General features: G+C 32.0%; 2 protein-coding genes across 2 annotated transcripts in view; one reads left to right on the forward strand and one right to left on the reverse strand.

The window, feature by feature from the left end:
• The window catches only part of ccl33.3 (chemokine (C-C motif) ligand 33, duplicate 3), a 981-nt gene extending 98 nt beyond the window's left edge, over positions 1–883 (forward strand). The window contains exons 1-3 of the mRNA XM_073831326.1: positions 1–5; positions 386–503; positions 635–883. The exon at positions 1–5 is cut by the window's left edge and continues 98 nt beyond it. Of these exons, the coding sequence (XP_073687427.1) occupies positions 1–5; positions 386–503; positions 635–707 (196 nt within the window). The 3' untranslated portion in view covers positions 708–883. The remainder of the gene's footprint in view (positions 6–385; positions 504–634) is intronic.
• Positions 884–5,619: 4,736 nt separating this feature from the next.
• Positions 5,620–17,667, reverse strand: part of septin15 (septin 15) — a 41,866-nt gene continuing 29,818 nt past the window's right edge. The window contains exons 8-13 of the mRNA XM_073831596.1: positions 15,100–15,265; positions 13,606–13,657; positions 13,326–13,451; positions 9,743–9,878; positions 9,479–9,624; positions 5,620–7,178 (exon numbers count right to left, since the gene is read on the reverse strand). Coding sequence (XP_073687697.1) covers positions 7,139–7,178; positions 9,479–9,624; positions 9,743–9,878; positions 13,326–13,451; positions 13,606–13,657; positions 15,100–15,265 — 666 coding nt within the window. The 3' untranslated portion in view covers positions 5,620–7,138. The remainder of the gene's footprint in view (positions 7,179–9,478; positions 9,625–9,742; positions 9,879–13,325; positions 13,452–13,605; positions 13,658–15,099; positions 15,266–17,667) is intronic.

Raw genomic sequence — 17,667 nt, forward strand, 5'->3', positions numbered from 1 at the left:
TCAGCGTAAGTTCTCTTCAAGTTCTCTTCTGACTAAATTATATATATATATATATATATATATATATATATATATATATACCATACCAGTTATCATAGTGGAACCTTTGCATGTTCCTCAATGAACTTTGTAATCCTCAGTAAGCAACCAAACATATATAGAAAGTTCATAAAAGAACCCAGAAACAAACCAATATGCTGATTAACCAGCCAGATATGGTTAGATAAGAAGAATGGTCCTTCGCAGAACCTAAAGTCCTAGAAAGGATTTTGAAGAATGAGTAATATCTACACATATTTATATTTAACATATCTTATACAGGGTTGGATATGGTCTATTTGAATCCATATGCAAATTTTAACAATACATTTTATCTAACCAACAGCTGGTGCTCTTGCAGTCCCTGAGAGGTGTTGCTTCAATTTTATCGACTTTGCAATTCCACCCAACAAAATTGTGACTGCTCTGAAAACAGGTTCACATTGCCCTGTCGCAGGCGTTGTGTAAGTATTTAACTCTAAAATAAATTATTTAGAAAAACTGCCATATGCTTCTTTTAAATTGTAGACAAATGATAAAATGTGTATGTTAGCAAAATGTGAATGTGAAAATGTGAACTTTTCTCCCCCCTCAGGGTTGCCACAAAAAAAGGCTTAGAATTTTGTGTGAAACCAGACGAGGCATGGATAAAGAAAGTAATAGAGTGACTGCCCGGGCAATAAAAACGCAATACATTATGAACAAAATAATACTGTTACTGCTTTACAACTGTCCTTTCTTACTAAATGTATTTTTGCATCTCATGATTAATATAGCAAGAAACTGAATGTAAAACTGTCTTCATTTAGTGTTCAATCTATGCAAATAAATATTCAACTGCATTGAGACTACCTGCTGTCAGACTCGTTCTAATGTGTGCTTGCGCATATTCATATAGGCCTATTAAATTAGCATAAATGATGGAAAAGATGGTATAGCTCTCATCAGCTTCTTATGTTTAATTATGTAGAGTTAGGTAGAAAGAACAAAAGATGAATATAACAAAAATCTGAATCTGAAATTGACATAAATATGCAAATAAAGAAACTATAAACTATAGTTTCTGATTATATAAGGCACATATGTACTCTTTGTTGCTCTTTCTATAAAATATGATTGAATACACAAACACGCACACACACAAATACATAAAAAAAAATGCCGTTCTATTTTAAGTATATGTGTATGTAAAATACCAGTCAAAAGTTTCTGAACAGTAAGATTTTAAATGTTTTTTAAAGTCTCTTCCACTCACCAAGCCTGCATTTATTTGATCCAAAGTACGGCAGAAACAGTACAATTTTGAAACATTTTTACTATTTAAAATAACTGTTTTCTATTTGAATATATTTTAAAATATAATATAATTTATATCTTTGATTTCAAAGCTGAATTTTAGCATCATTAATCCAGTCATGATTATTCAGAAATCATTGCCAAATTTGCTTATCGTTTTTTTTTTCAATTTCTTTTTGAATAGAAAGTTCAGAAGAACAGCATATATCTGACATCTAATAGAAATCTTTTGTAACACTATACATGTCTTTATCATCACTTTTGATCAATTCAAAGCATCCTTGCCAAATGAAATTAATTATTTCTATAATTTCTTCTATTCATCAAAGAATCTTGAAAAAATGCACTCAAGTGTTTTAAATATATGTTTAAATAATGTTTCTTGAACAGCAAAAGCATATTAGAATGATTTCTGAAGGATCGTGTGACACTGAAGACTGAAGTAATGATGCTGGAAATGTAGCTTTGATCCCAGGAATGAATTACATTTTAAAATATATTCAAATAGAAAACAGTTATTTTCAATTGTAAAAATATTTCACTGTTTTTGCTGTACTTTGGGTCAAATAAATCCAGGCTTGGTGAGCAGAAGTGACTTCTTTAAAAAACTTTTGACTGGTAGTGTATATGTATGTTTATGTATCAGTATATCAGCTTAGATATAGAAAGGCATCTTTGCAATGATTTTTGTATATACATTTTAAAACAATATACCACATTAAACCAAAAGTTTTCTGTGTGGTTGTAGGTCCAGGAAACTCAGTAGAGGTGTGTGCTTGCTCAGATCTGAGTTTCTAGGTCTTCATGCTAGGAAATATTTGAGGTGTGAAGCAGATTCTAATTTACTCAGACATCTCTAAAATCTCCTCATCAAGTCTGCAGATCAACTTCAGATCAGAAACCATGAGAACATCTTGAGTTTGGGAGTTTGGACTGGTCCTGCTGATGGCCTGGACTTAGGTTCTCTTGAATCTGAATTATTTATTTACATGCTTATAAAGGTGTACACAATTTAACACACGGATACAATTGTTCTGCAGAGAAATCACTCATATTTACTATAAAATCTGAAGAACAATGTTGTTGTTTTATCTTAACAGCTCAAGGTTCTCCAATCTCTGAAAGGTGTTGTTTCAGTATCATTATTTTGAACATATTTTGTCACAGAATATTTTTCCTCAGTGTTTTGCTTTATCACAAAAACTGCAACAGTATCCAGAATAACACTGTTTATTGTTCAGAACTGATTCTTTTTTCAAATGTTGCTTGGAAGAAAATATCTTGGATCTTTAATTGAATAGCCCTGACTTATATAAAAAAGAAATACTTTGTATGATTTTGTAATATCTGTTACATCTGTTTCCTTATGTGTCATGGTAAACAGGACTCTTATTATAGAATTTGATTTAATTTGATTTGATTGAATAATAATAAATAGATAAAAAATCATAGATCATATATTTTGTCTATAGCCTATAAAACAGCTACATAAATAGGAAGATTTCAATACATGAGGATTTTGAATGGGATTTTTTTTAGCAAGCCAGACTCGACTCAAGACTTGAGACTTGACTCAGACTCCAGTGAAAAGACTTCAGACTTGACTCAGACTCCAATAGTAAGTCTTGTGAACATCTCTGCACTGGTGTTTCACAGCATTTCAGAAACGATCTCCGTCCACACTACGCAACCGAAAACTCGTCACATCGGAGTAGGGTCGAAGTAGTGTAAACAACCAAGAAACCATAGAAAAATACGTATACGTTTACACTAGTGCGTTTTTGTTTTAAAACACACAACTTAAGCTACAATTAGTCTGTAACCTTAAACGGACTGAAACCTGAGACTTTTGAAAATGATGGCATGGCTGCTAGGGTGACCACATTTTAGTTTTCAACTATGATATGTCAATTCCATACCAAAACTACATATTTTACAGTCACCGTTATGCAGTTTGTTCATAAACACAGCTTCCAACCACAGTGGCCATGTGGCATCCCAGCAAGCAATAGTCGTCATTTCACCGTCTGGGTTAACTATAAACCCGATATAGTCCGGCTATGTGCAACCCACTTCCAGCCCAAATAACCTTGAATTTGGTTGCATGCCATTTTTTTGGCAAAATAACTAGTTAGATGTATGAAATTCCATCCTGTAAGCAAACTCAGCAACGTTTACAAGGTTTTATGGTTTAATGTTTTTTTTATTTTTTAATTGATTACTAGTCTAATATTGGGATACGTTTAGACGTCTATTAAATTTTCATTGACAGCCCAAATACAAACTTGTTTTAGCCTAGACGTCTGGGCTGTGTTTTCACGGCTAATAGACGTCTTTTAGACCAAAAATTGCTTGCTGGTATCCTTCACAAAACTAATATCTACCACACTCTAAAAAAATGCTGGGTTAAAAACAACCCAGCGCTGGGTGAAATATGGACAAACCCAGCGACTGGGTTGTTTTGACCCAGCAGTTGGGTTAAATGTTTAACCCATCCTGAAGGGTAGTTTTATTTAACTCAAATATTGCCTCTTGCTTAAAATATGCCCAAATAGCTTGGAAAGTAACATTTATTAATCATTTAAAATTTTTTACATTTATTAATAAGTTGAATAAATAATAATAATAAAAAAATTAATTGCTTAATAAGTAATAAATAATAAATAATAATAAATAAATGTTCACCTTTTGATTACTGCTGATGTCTAGGCTGATGCCTAGGTTACTTTCCAAGCTATTTGGGCATATTTTAAGCAAGGAACATAGTAATTTTAAGCAATATTCGAGTTAAATAAAACTACCCTGAAGGATGGGTTAAACATTAACCCAACTGCTGGGTCAAAACAACCCAATCGCTGAGTTTGTCCATATTTCACCCAGCGCTGGGTTGTTTTTAACCCAGCATTTTTTAGAGTGCACAGTTTTATCACAGGTAGAATGCACATTTTTTCAATACAAGCATTTCGGTCAAATTTAATTCATGCAATATTTCAAATTTTTAATCCACGGGAGAAAATCAGCCACATTCCGTGGGAAAAATGCGGATTTGGCAACCCTACATCCAACATGAGCTGCATCCAAATCCGGGATTCTGCCTTTTTTTTTTACTTTTTATTTTCTACAGTCGCTATTCATTGTATTCGTTACTATTTCTTTAATCCTGCTCCCGCAAGCATTCTATTAAATATAATTATAATTACGGAGTAGCTATCAATATGCGGAGTATTTAAAATGGATGCAGCTCGTGTTGGATGCAGGGTTGCCAAATCCGCATTTTTTCCACGGAATTGGGTTGATTTTCTCCCGTGGGTTAAAAGTTTAAATATTGCATAAACTCCATTCGTCTGAAATGCTTGTATTGAAACATTTAGCATTCTACCTGTGATAAAACTATGTTAGATATTAGATTTGGTAAAGGCCCGTTCACACCAAGAACGATAACTGTATGTTTTTTGTTGCATTTACACGACTTCAACCAGTACATGTCATCTAAATCTAAACAGTGAATCTAGCGTAAACTATCTGATCTCTAACGTAGTCAATGTAGTGGAATAAAAACAATATGTACTCTTTGTGTGTACAATCTGTACATGTGTAACCAGCCGGATGATGAGCTCGTGCTCAGGACAGATGGACGTGGCGGTTTATCAAAGGTAAAAAATGATATAAATACTTCAGTTTCTCACAAAAACCAATAATTTCGTGTCTTGGGACATCAATGTATCGTCACGAGCCACAGGGTATAATTTGGATTTGTCTGTGCATGTTTTTTTTTAACTTTCAAAGGTTTGGTGCTCATCCACTGCCATTATATGACTGACAGACTGCACCGCTTTGAGTTAAAAATCTTCATTGGTGTTCTGCTGAAGAAACAAAGTCACCTACATCTTGGATGCCCCGGGGGTAAGCAGAAGCAGATAAACATCAAATTTTCATTTTTGGGTGAACTATCCCTTTAATGTATTATCTTCATTATGAACACACCGGTTTGAAGTGCATTGAGTTTTACAGTTTGCAGCACACTGTTATATTACTCTCCTAATTTCCCTATAAAATTCTCCTGAGAGTTAAAGACAACTTTTTTTTTAATACATATTATTTTGATCTCCTCTTCAATACATAAAGATATTAGGCCAATAACTCAAAGTATTAAAACTGTTCTCATTTTGCAAAAATTAAACCAAATGAATTCTCAAAAAAGTATTAAAATGCACAGAGATGACCTGGTGCCTAGACATTGTTTCATAACAAATACTGATAGGAGAAGAAAAGACAACATGACCATTATCAGCATAACATCTCATGTTTAATAATGTACAGTTAGGCAAAATGAAGATAAAACGTCAAGAAAAACAATCGGAAGTTGAAAACCGTATACATATACAAAAATAATAAGACAACAAACATGTCTAGAGCCATGTTCAGGTCTACCGTTTAAAAAAAAAAGTAGCGCGGTTAAAGAAAAGTGTTTTCTTTTTCCAAGAATACTGTTCTACTAAAAACCTTAAAACTAAACACGTACTTCAGAGAGCGTCTGTGTGGTTTAGCGATCCACGACAGGAAGAACGGAGTGTTTTCAAACTTGCATAATGACAAACCTGCAAAATATATAATAGTGTGTGATCACATGAGGCATACAGGGACTCTTTATTGCCCTTTGCATTGAGAGTTTTGTGCACGTTGCAGTCTATACACTGTTTGGCATGTGTTAGACCCGGAGCCTGTGTGTTAGAAATCTAAACTATTCAAGAGAAACAAAGAGCGCTTCCATTCTCATTTCGATTTTTGGAATGTAAAGTGAGTTTATTATAAAGGGTAATCTGGGTAAGTATGGCTAAAATAACATCAGTTTAGATATACTGAACTCACTCAGGTTAAAACTGACCACCCTGATCTAGGACCAGCCCCAACAACTAAAAATCCATTAAAATAAAACAAACTGGTCTCAGATCAGTTTAGGATAGACCGAGGGACGTACTTGCTTCACAATAAAAAAGAAAAGAAAACATAAGCAGACCAATGCCGAAATTTTAAGGCAGAATGTTCGAGCAACATCCTATAATATTATTGTAGTTCTTATATATCCATCCATATCAAAAAATGACTATTGTTATTAATGTTGACAATCATGCCATTTTGTAGAACACCATCTATGGTAGGGACACAGTTATCTACGTACACAGCCAGCAAATAGGTTTAAAAACATGGGAAACGGTTATTGTCATAATTTAGCTGTGCAATAAAGTTAAAACAAGTCTTCAAATGTTTATGACCCCAAAGAAACACACAAGTCAATACCATAAACCATCCATCCATAGCTTTGCTTTTCAACACATACATGCTTAGCTCTGTATTAAACTCGACGCACTTGCTTTCATCCGTCTGTTGCGTTCTCTGTTACACCCATACAAACCTACCACAAGACCTTCTTAACACTAAGATGTGTGAATGTGGTCATCATCAGCTCCTCTCAGAAATGATAAAAAAAAACAAAGTGTTGTTTGTAATAACATTTTAAAGTTTCAAAGGAATGTCGGTCAATATTCTCATTATAATGAACATGCACTTGACATACTGAACATGTGGTGAACCATTAGTGTCAACCAGAAGAGGGCGATGAAGTTGTGTGGATATGACTACAAAAACACCTTATATTTTCATTCCTTTCATTCACAATGAAATGTGCAGTAAACTGTAGCATAACACTCCTCCATGCGTTTCTTTTGGGGTCATAAAACATTACAGCATCAAAAGAGATGCAAGGAGTTTCTGGTTTTATAAGGAATGGAGTTTCGTGGTGCCTTTAAAAGATTTTTCCTTTTTTCTTGTTCTTTTCCATTGTCCTGAAAAACACAAAAAGACAAAAAACATTGGCGAGGGAACTGATTAAAACAGTAAATAGTTAGTTAAAGTTATTGAAATTAATTATTAACACTTTTCCATTGTTCGTACTTTATTTACATTTTTAAAATCAATAATACTATTTTTTTTTTTATGCCACTGCTCATGTATACTGATGCTTTTGCAACAAAATATGCTAATGTTCACAAGTTTGGAGTCAGATTTATTTACTTTTTTTTAAAGAAATTAATACTCTTATTCAGCAAGGACACATGAATGGGTGCCGTCGGAATGAGAGTCATTGACAGTTTATATCTTAATTCTTAAAATAAGTCAGAATTGTGATATGTGACCCTGGACCACAAAACCAGTCTTAAGTCGCTGGGGTATATTTGTAGCAATAGCCAAAAATACATTGTATGGGTCAAAATTATTGATTTTTCTTTTATGCCAAAAATCATTAGGAAATTAAGTAAAGATCATGTTCCATGAAGATTTTTTTGCAAAATTCCTACTATAAATATATCAAAATGTAATTTTTGATTAGTAATATGCATTGTTAAGAACTTAATTTGGACAACTTTAAAGGTGATTTTCTCAGTATTTTGATTTTTTTGCACCCTCAGATTCCAGATTTTCAAATAGTTGTATCTCGGCCAAATATCATCCTATCCTAACAAACCATACATCAATAGAAAGCTTATTTATTGAACTTTCATATGATGCATACATCTCAGTTTTGTAAAATTTAACCTTATGACTGGTTTTGTGGTCCAGGGTCACATATATACTTGCAATTCTTTTTTTTTTCTTACAATTCTGATTTTTTTCCTCCGAATTGAGATATAAACTCGCAATTCTGCATTTTTTTTCTCTCACAAATGCAAGTCTATATTTTGTAATTTGACTTTTTTCTTCTAATTCTGACTTTTTTCTCAGAATTGTGAGATATAAACTCACAATTCTGACTTTCTTCTTACAAATGCAAGTTTATATCTTACAAGTCATTTTTTTTCTTAGAATCACAATTCTGACTTTTTCTCTCCTAATTCTGACTTTTTTCCCTGAATTGTAATAAAAACTTGCAATTCTGACTTTTTTTCTCATAATTGAGATATCAGCTTGCAATTCTGACTTTATTCCCTCTCAGAATTGAGATATAAACTCACTATTCTGACTTTTTTCTTACAAATGCAAGTTTATATCTTATAAGTAAATTTTTTTCTTAGAATCACAAGTTTAAATTTTCTCTCCTAATTCTGACTTTTTTTCCCAGAATTGCGATAAAAACTTGCAATTCTGACTTTTTTTCCCTCATAATTGAGATATCAGCTTGCAATTCTGACTTTTTTCTCACAAATGCGAGTTCACTGTCAAAAGTGACAGTAAAGACATTTCCATTTACAGAAATATATATTTTAAATAATTTCTGAACTTTTGAACTTTCCATTATTATTAAAATGCTTGTTTGTGTTTAACGCCATGCCAGCTTCTGTGGCTATTTTCGTGCTGACAAAAAAGTATGGCTAAATAAAAAAAATTTGTGCTAAAAACTCTAAAACTGAATCTGGCTTAACTTTCTTCAAAAGAGTTAACTAAATAAAAAAAGTTCTTACAGCTTTTATAATTAAAAATGTAATTTATTTTGTAATTAATAAATATAATTATTGTAAACTATTAATTTAATAAAAAAAATTAATGAAAACAAATGCATTAATTTGAAATACACTAAATTAACCATATTTTGTATTACATTTTTTAAAAATGCTAAAACCTTATTTCAGGTTAAAGGGATAGTTTACCCAAAAATGAAAATTCTGTCAATAATTACTAACCTTCATGCCCTATCAAACCTTTTCGTAGCTTTATACCACAATGGTTTAACCACTGATGTCACATGAACTATTTTAACAATGTCCTTACTACCTTTCTGGGCCTTAAACATGTCCATGTATGGTTTAGACTGCAAAAATACCTTTATTTGTGTTCTGAAGATGAACAAAGGTATAACAAGTTGACACAACATGAGGATGAGTAATTAATGACAGAATTCTCATTTTTGGGTGAACTATGCCTTTTAGATTTGAAAACCTGGATTCAGACTTAAATTTTAGAGAAAAATGGGACAGTCAGCCTGCTTGAATCTACTTCTATGCATGACTGCGTTTCTGTTTTTATTAAAGTAAAATAAAAATCCGCTAACTGCATTATTTAGAGACTGAATAATGCAGAGAGTTACAAAAAGTCTATTTTAAGAGAAAGACACTGAGGAATTGAGATGAGAGAACAGCGAGAGTCTCACTTTGATGCATCAAGCTTCTGCTGCTCCAGGATGCGTTGCTGAGTCTCCCAGTTGGCTTTTTCTTCCTCAAACTGGCGCCTCTTCTCCTCAAGCTCTTTATACTGAGCTTCTAGATTCTTCTTCATCTGTTCGTGACGCCGCTCCAACTGCACCAAAGATGCACAAGGATTTTCAGAAAAGTATTTGGGATTTTAGCCATGAAATATAAAAAAATGCTCATTTTAATTAGAACTAAAAACCAAACTCAAGCATTCTCACACACACCTCTGCCTCAGAGTCCTTTAGTTTTTGCTTCTTTTCTTTGACCTTCATCTCAAAGACTTGCTCCATTTCGGTCTCCATCTTCTTCATCTTCATCACATGCTCCCTCCTCTCCTCCTCCATCTGGGCCAGGGGACTCCTACAAGAGTGACATTGCAACAATTGTAACAGATTTGGAGAAATGTAGTATTAAATCACTTGCTCACCAATAGATTCTCTGCAGTGAATGGGTGCTGTTGCAATTGGAGTGAGAATTGCGAGTTTATATCTTAATTCTGAGAAAACAGCCAGAATTGCTTAAAAAAAACCTGACCTCAGAACTGAGATATAAACGAGCAATCCAGATTTTTTTGTTTAAATCATGCAATTCTGACCTTTTTTCTCATAACAGACATATTAAATAGTCAAAATTGTGAGAAATAAACAAATGACTTTTCTTTATCACAAATTTGAGTTTATATCTTGAAATTTTGACTTTTTTCGCAACTCTGATTCTCTGCGGAGAATGGGTGCCGTCGGAATCTCAGTTCTAAGAAAAAATGCGAACTTACGAGATATAAGCAATTCGGACTTTTTTTTCTCAGAATTGTAAGATATAAACTCGCAATTCGGACTTTTTTTTCTAACAATTCGGACTTTTTTTATATCTTTATTAAGTTTATATCTTGCAATTCTGACTTCTCCTCAGAATTTGTATGCAAACTCGCATTTCTGACTTTTTCTTGCAATTCTAACTTTTTCTTGCAAATGCAAGTTTATATCTCGCAATTCTGACTTTCTTCTCACAATTCTGACTTTTTTTCCCACACGAATGCAAGTTTATATCTTACAATTCTGACCTTTCCGCATAATTTAGATATAAACTTACAATTCTGACTTTTTGTCTCACAAATGTGAGTTTATATATTGCAAATTACAAGACTTTTTTCTCAAAATTTTAAGATGTAAACTCACAATTCTGATTCTCTGCAGTGAATGGGTGCCGTCCGAACGAGAGTCAGAATCTTTAAAACGAGACATTGAGAACTCAGAAAAAGCACCGGTAGTTTATTTACAAGAAGATTTATACAGACAGTACCTGGTACCGCCGCCATCTTGAATTTAGTCACGATAAGTCGAGTGACGAGCAGGAAGGAAACTACAACCTGATAAGTTGATAACCTGACAAGTTCCTTCCTGCTCGTCACTCGACTTATCGTGACTAAATTCAAGATGGCGGCGACCGGTAAATTTCTTCCAGGTACTGTCTGTATAAATCTTCTTGTAAATAAACTACCGGTGCTTTTTCTGAGTTCTCAATGTCTCGTTTTAAATGTCAGGGCCCTTGGAAGTCAACCAATGAAGTGTGGAGCTACTTTGTACCTCGTAAATGGCATAAAACAGTGATTTATTTACATGGCTACTCCGATGCCCTATTCACTCTCATTGACAACCTGTTGTTAGTATCGGCTAACTGACCCCAGATTTCGGACTGCAGGACACAAACTGAGATGAGATATGCAAGGTATGTTCACACTCGGTATCATGATTCAATACACTTTAGGTCAATATCACACCGGACTTCTCCTTTAATTCTGAGAAAAAAGTCAGAATTGAGAGGAATAAACATTTGACTTGTCAATTTGTGAGTTTATATCTTGCAATTCTGACTTTTTTCTCGCAATTCTGATTCTCTGCAATGAATGGGTGCAGTCTTAATTTTAAGAATTTTTTTTTTAAATTTCGAGATATAAGAAATTCTGACTATTTTCCTTAGAATTCTAAGATATAAACTCGTAATTCTGACTTTTTTCCCCACTTTCAATTCTGACTTTTTCCTCACAAATTCTAAGAAAAATGCAAAATTTCGAGATATAAGCAATTCTGACTTTTTTCTCAGAATTCTGACTTTTTTTTACACAAATGCAAGTTTATATCTCAGAATTCTGATTTTTTTTTCCACACAAATGCAAGTTTATATCTTGCAATTCTGACTTTTTTTTTCTCACAAATTCTAAGAAAAATGCAAAATTTCGAGATATAAGCAATTCTGACTTTTTTCTCAGAATTCTGACTTTTTTTTACACAAATGCAAGTTTATATCTCAGAATTCTGATTTTTTTTTCCACACAAATGCAAGTTTATATCTTGCAATTCTGACTTTTTTTTCTCACAAATTCTAAGAAAAATGCAAAATTTCGAGATAAGCAATTCTAACTTTTTTCTCAGAATTCTGACTTTTTTTACACAAATGCAAGTTTATATCTCAGAATTCTGATTTTTTTTTCCACACAAATGCAAGTTTATATCTTGCAATTCTGACTTTTTTTTCTCACAAATTCTAAGAAAAATGCTAAAATTCGAGATAAGCAATTCTGACTTTTTTCTCAGAATTCTGACTTTTTTTTTTTTTTTTTTTTACACAAATGCAAGTTTATCTCAGAATTCTGATTTTTTTTCCACACAAATGTAAGTTTATATCTTGCAATTCTGACTTTTCCTGATTTAGATATAAACTCGCAATTCTGACTTTTTTCTCACAATTCTGACTTTTTTCTTGCAAATGCAAGCTTATATCTCACAATTCTGACCTTTTTCTTGCAATTCTGACTTTTTTCTCACAATTCTGACTTTTTTCTTGCAAATGCAAGCTTATATCTCACAATTCTGACCTTTTTCTTGCAATTCTGACTTTTTTCTCACAATTCTGACTTTTTTCTTGCAAATGCAAGCTTATATCTCACAATTCTGACCTTTTTCTTGCAATTCTGACTTTTTTCTCACAATTCTGACTTTTTTCTTGCAAATGCAAGCTTATATCTCACAATTCTGACCTTTTTCTTGCAATTCTGACTTTTTTCTCAAAATTCTGACTTTTTTCTTGCAAATGCAAGCTTATATCTCACAATTCTGACCTTTTTCTTGCAATTCTGACTTTTTTCTCACAATTCTGACTTTTTTCTTGCAAATGCAAGCTTATATCTCACAATTCTGACCTTTTTCTTGCAATTCTGACTTTTTTCTCACAATTCTGACTTTTTTTCTTGCAAATGCAAGCTTATATCTCACAATTCTGACCTTTTTCTTGCAATTCTGACTTTTTTTTTATGAAGTCCAATTCTGAGGGGAAAAAAAGACTATTATGTTCTAATTCTAAAAGTTCTATTTCTCAGAATTGCACATTTATTAAAAAAAAAAAATCTGTAAATGCAAGGTTATGTCTCGCAATTCAGACTTTTTTTTTTTTTTTTTTCAAAAAACTGTTCTGAGAAAGATTTGTGATAAAAAAAAAATCTGAACTGTTTATACCTCACAAGACTTTTTTCTCGCAAATGCAAGTTTATATCTCACAATTCTAACTTTTTCTAGATTGTGAGGAAAGGTCACAATTACCTTTTTTATTTTTTATTCAGTGGTACAAACAGGCTTCCATTCTTTAAAAACTAGACTCATTAAGAAATGTTAACCACTAGGCTATAGAAGATGCTCAACAAAAGTTTGCAGGTTTGATCCTAAGAAAGGGTGACGCAGGCTCTCAGTAACATACTCAACACTGTTTGGGACAAAACTGAACAACATTTAGCTAAAAACAGAACCGTCTACGTACTTCGTCAGCTGGCCCTTGTTCTTAGTGGCATCGACCCCATTGCAGGTGACGGCTGCTAGTTTCTTACTCCGGTAGTTTTCATAGTGAACATTATTAGTCACGTCCTTCAGGTCCTGCATGTGAGTCCTGGAACAGATTGTTTGATGACAGGTTAAACAATGAACTCCAATTCAGTTTATCAGAATGACTTCAATGACTTGATGCTGGAACCTTGTATCTGGTTAGAAAACAGTGTTAATGCAGTTATTTCGCGTAACATAGTTTTTACGTTGTTTCTCACCTGATAAGCATATTCCTCAGGACTGTGAAGTCACAGTGCTCACCGTTCTCCACTGAAACAGGAAGAAATAAGATATTTTAGCCTTATAATATCACAATGTCAACATAAAATTTTTTAGATTTCATTTAAAATTTAAAATTCAAACTTTAAAATCATTTACTTAAAGGAACAGTTCATCAATAAAAAAATTCTGTCATTAACTACTCACTTTTCACGCCATTCCAAACCCGTAAGACCTTTGTTCATCTTCAGAACACAAATTAAAATATTTTTAATGAAATTAACTATTTTAACAATGTCCTTAATACCCTTCTTACGCGTTTGGAATGACACGAGGGTGAGTAATTAATGACAGAATTTTAATTTTTGGGTGAACTATCTCTTAAAAAAAAAATTGCATATTCATGTGCAGGACTACAACATATAATGTTGCAAAACTGTTAAGAGTAACAATAAAAGTTGACATGAAAATGCATTATTTTTGTACATGTATGCAGTTAAGATAGACACTTAATATGAGATTGGACCTCTATTTTAATTAAAAATGCAGTCAGAAACATTTTTAATGGGGATGCATGATATATCAATACCATATCAGTTATCAACTGATGTTTTTTTTAATTTACCAGTATCAGTCAATATTAGCTATGTTTTATTTTTAATGCTCATTTTTCTATATTTTTACATTTAGATAACTTTAATACATCTCAAATCTCATACTGTACAATATGTTATGATGTATAATTTACTTATAGCATTTTAAACAATTCATTTTAGTTTTGAATATGTTCCTAATTTACTTAGACAAAATAGTATAGAATTGTACTACTTAACCAATTATTAATTATTGGCCATATCATGAAAATAATTACTGGGCTTATCATATCAGATAGAATTTTAATATCAGTGCATCCCTGATTTTTAAAATACATTTAAAAACAAACATAGAACAGTGACATATTATTTAAAAGCAAACAGGATCAGACATTGAACACAAAATTAATAATGTAACAATAAAACGATATCAGACAAATGAAAACTCAAGAGAGACAGGTCAGGTGGTTGTCGATTAAAAGAAAAACACAATTTAGTAATTAGACATCAAAACTGAATGTCAAAAGATTGACAGGAACAAAAATAAACAGCAGGTTAGCAGTCAGACCGCTGTTATGCGATCATACACAGGTATGTATGATCAAACATTGTTGTCACCACATGGCATTCTGGAAAAGGACCAGAGACAGTGTTTTCTGAAAGATGGTTAAAGGATGAAACGTCTTCTGCAAGTCTAGCACCGTTACAGTGCCCTACGATGCTGAGCATCTTACCTATAAGGAGAACTCATGCTGATTGACCGCCCCACATGTCAATCATCTGCTACAACCACCTACCTGTGAGGGGCGGGACTAAAGTCTCTCCTGTGGGAACCCCCACTCAACCTGTGATTCATGGGCTACTATGACTAAAAAAATGGTGTGTTGTTGGAAGGGTTACATGGCATAGCGATGACAAGCAGAGACACCAGCCAAATGGAGCTAGGAGGAGGGGCAGGGGGTGGAGTCATATGTCTAAAGGGATCATGGGATTTGTAGTTTCTTCTTTGATGGGACTGCAAACTCCTGATGCTGACAGGTATGGATGGTGCCTCAAAATGGTGTTCCTTATATTGGGTCGTATGTTAGGATAGTGTTGATCAGAGGTTAGGATGGAAACATTAGCACTCAGTCGACCCCGCATCAGAGTTCTGAGGCAAAAATGCTTAGAAATGATAATGTCAACGTACTACATAAAAAATAGATGTACGTAAAGGAAAAAGTGGTACATTTTGTACTCAATGTATTTAAATCCAAAATGGGGGTTGGAAATAAGTAATGGGAGGCATGCATGTCTGGATGCAAGGTTTTGTTTAAATGTAAGAGTAGGGCTGGGTGATATTTCAAATATTTATGATGTATTTGCAGTGATTTTGTTGGCAAAATCAAATTGTAGGCAACATCATAAATAATAAGGTCATTTTCATTTGGCCATTTATGGTTATTAGACTAGCTCCTCGTCTAGGAGTCGTAAAATATTTGCAGGTAAATATTACTGCGTACTAACACTGACATAAGATTTAATTGAGAATTGAATTGAGAGTTTATATCTTGCAATTCTTTTTCCTCTCACTATTCAGACTTTGTTCTCAGAATTGAGATATAAACTTACAATTGCGACTTTTTTCTCGCAATTCTGACTTTTTCTCTCAGACTTGAGATATAAACTCTCAATTCTGACTTTCTACTCGCAAACGCGATTTTATATCTCGCAATTGAATTTTTTCAGAATTGTGAGATAAACTTGCAATTATAAAAGTTTTTCCTTGCATTTCTGACCTTTTTTCTCAGAATGAAGATATAAACTCTCAATTCTGACTTTTTTCTTGCACATGTGATTTTATATCTCGCAATTCTGAATTTTTTTTTTTTTTTTTTTTAGAAGTGTGAGATATAAACTTGCAATTCTAAAGTTTTTTCCTTGCATTTCTGACATTTTTTCCTCGCATTTCTTACCTTTTTCTCAGAATGTAGATATAAACTCACAATTCTGACTTTTTTCTCGCAAATCTGACTTTTTCTCTCAGATTTGAGATATAAACTGACTTTTTTCTCGCAAATGCGATTTTATATCTCGCAATTGACTTTTTATCAGAATTGTGAGATATAAACTTTTATATTTTATATCTCGCAATTCTGACTTTTTTTTTTTTTTTTAGAAGTGTGAGATATAAACTTGCAATTCTAAAGTTTTTTCCTTGCATTTCTGACATTTTTTCCTCGCATTTCTTACCTTTTTCTCAGAATGAAGTGTGAGATATAAACTTGCAATTCTAACATTTTTTCCTTGCATTTCTGACATTTTTTTCTTCGCATTTCTGACCGTTTTTCTTAGAATGAAGATATAAACTCACAATTCTAACTTTTTTTCTCCGATTTGAGATATAAACTCTCAATTCTGACTTTTATATCTCGCAATTCTGACTTTTTTGTAGAATTGTGAGATATAAACGTATAATTCAGACTTTCATTCTAGCAATTCTGACTTTTTTCTCAGCATTGTTAAACAAACTTTAAATTGTCATTTTTCCCAATTTCTGAGTTTTTTTTCTCAGAATTGAGATAAAAACTCAATTCTGACTTTTTTCTCAAAATTGAGAAATAAACTCGCAATTCTGACTTTTTTTCTGACAATTCTGACTTTTTTCTCAGAATCTGACCTTATCTCACACAATTCAGATTTTTTTCCACAGAATTGTTAAATATAAACTATAAATTCAGATTTTTTTCTCACATTTCAGTTTTTTTTCTCAAAATAACTCAAACTTGGAAATTCTGACTTTTTTCTTGCAAATGTGAGTTTATATCTCGCAATTCTGACTTTTTTGTAGAATTGTGAGATATAAACGTATAATTCTGACTTTTATTCTAGCAATTCTGACTTTTATTCTAGCAATTCTGACTTTTTTTCTCAGCATTGTTAAACAAACTTTAAATTCTGTCATTTTTCCCAATTTCTGAGGTTTTTTTTCTCAGAATTGTGAAACAAACTCACAATTCTGACTTTTTCTCTCTGATAATTCTGACTTTTTTCTCAGAATATATATATATATATATATATATATACACACATATATATATATATATATATATATATATATATATATATATATATATATATATATATATATATATATATATATATATATATGTGTGTATATATATATATATATATATATATATATATACACACATATATATATATATATATATATATATATATATATATATATATATATATATATATGTGTGTATATATATATATATATATATATATATATACACACATATATATATATATATATATATATATATATATATATATATATATATATGTGTGTATATATATATATATAATATATATATATATTATATACACATATATATATATATATATATATATATATATATATATATATATATATATATATAATATATATATATATTGTGTGTATATATATATATATAT

This window comes from Garra rufa, chromosome 25 (genome assembly GCF_049309525.1).
Source record: "Garra rufa chromosome 25, GarRuf1.0, whole genome shotgun sequence".
Lineage (NCBI taxonomy): Eukaryota > Metazoa > Chordata > Actinopteri > Cypriniformes > Cyprinidae > Garra > Garra rufa.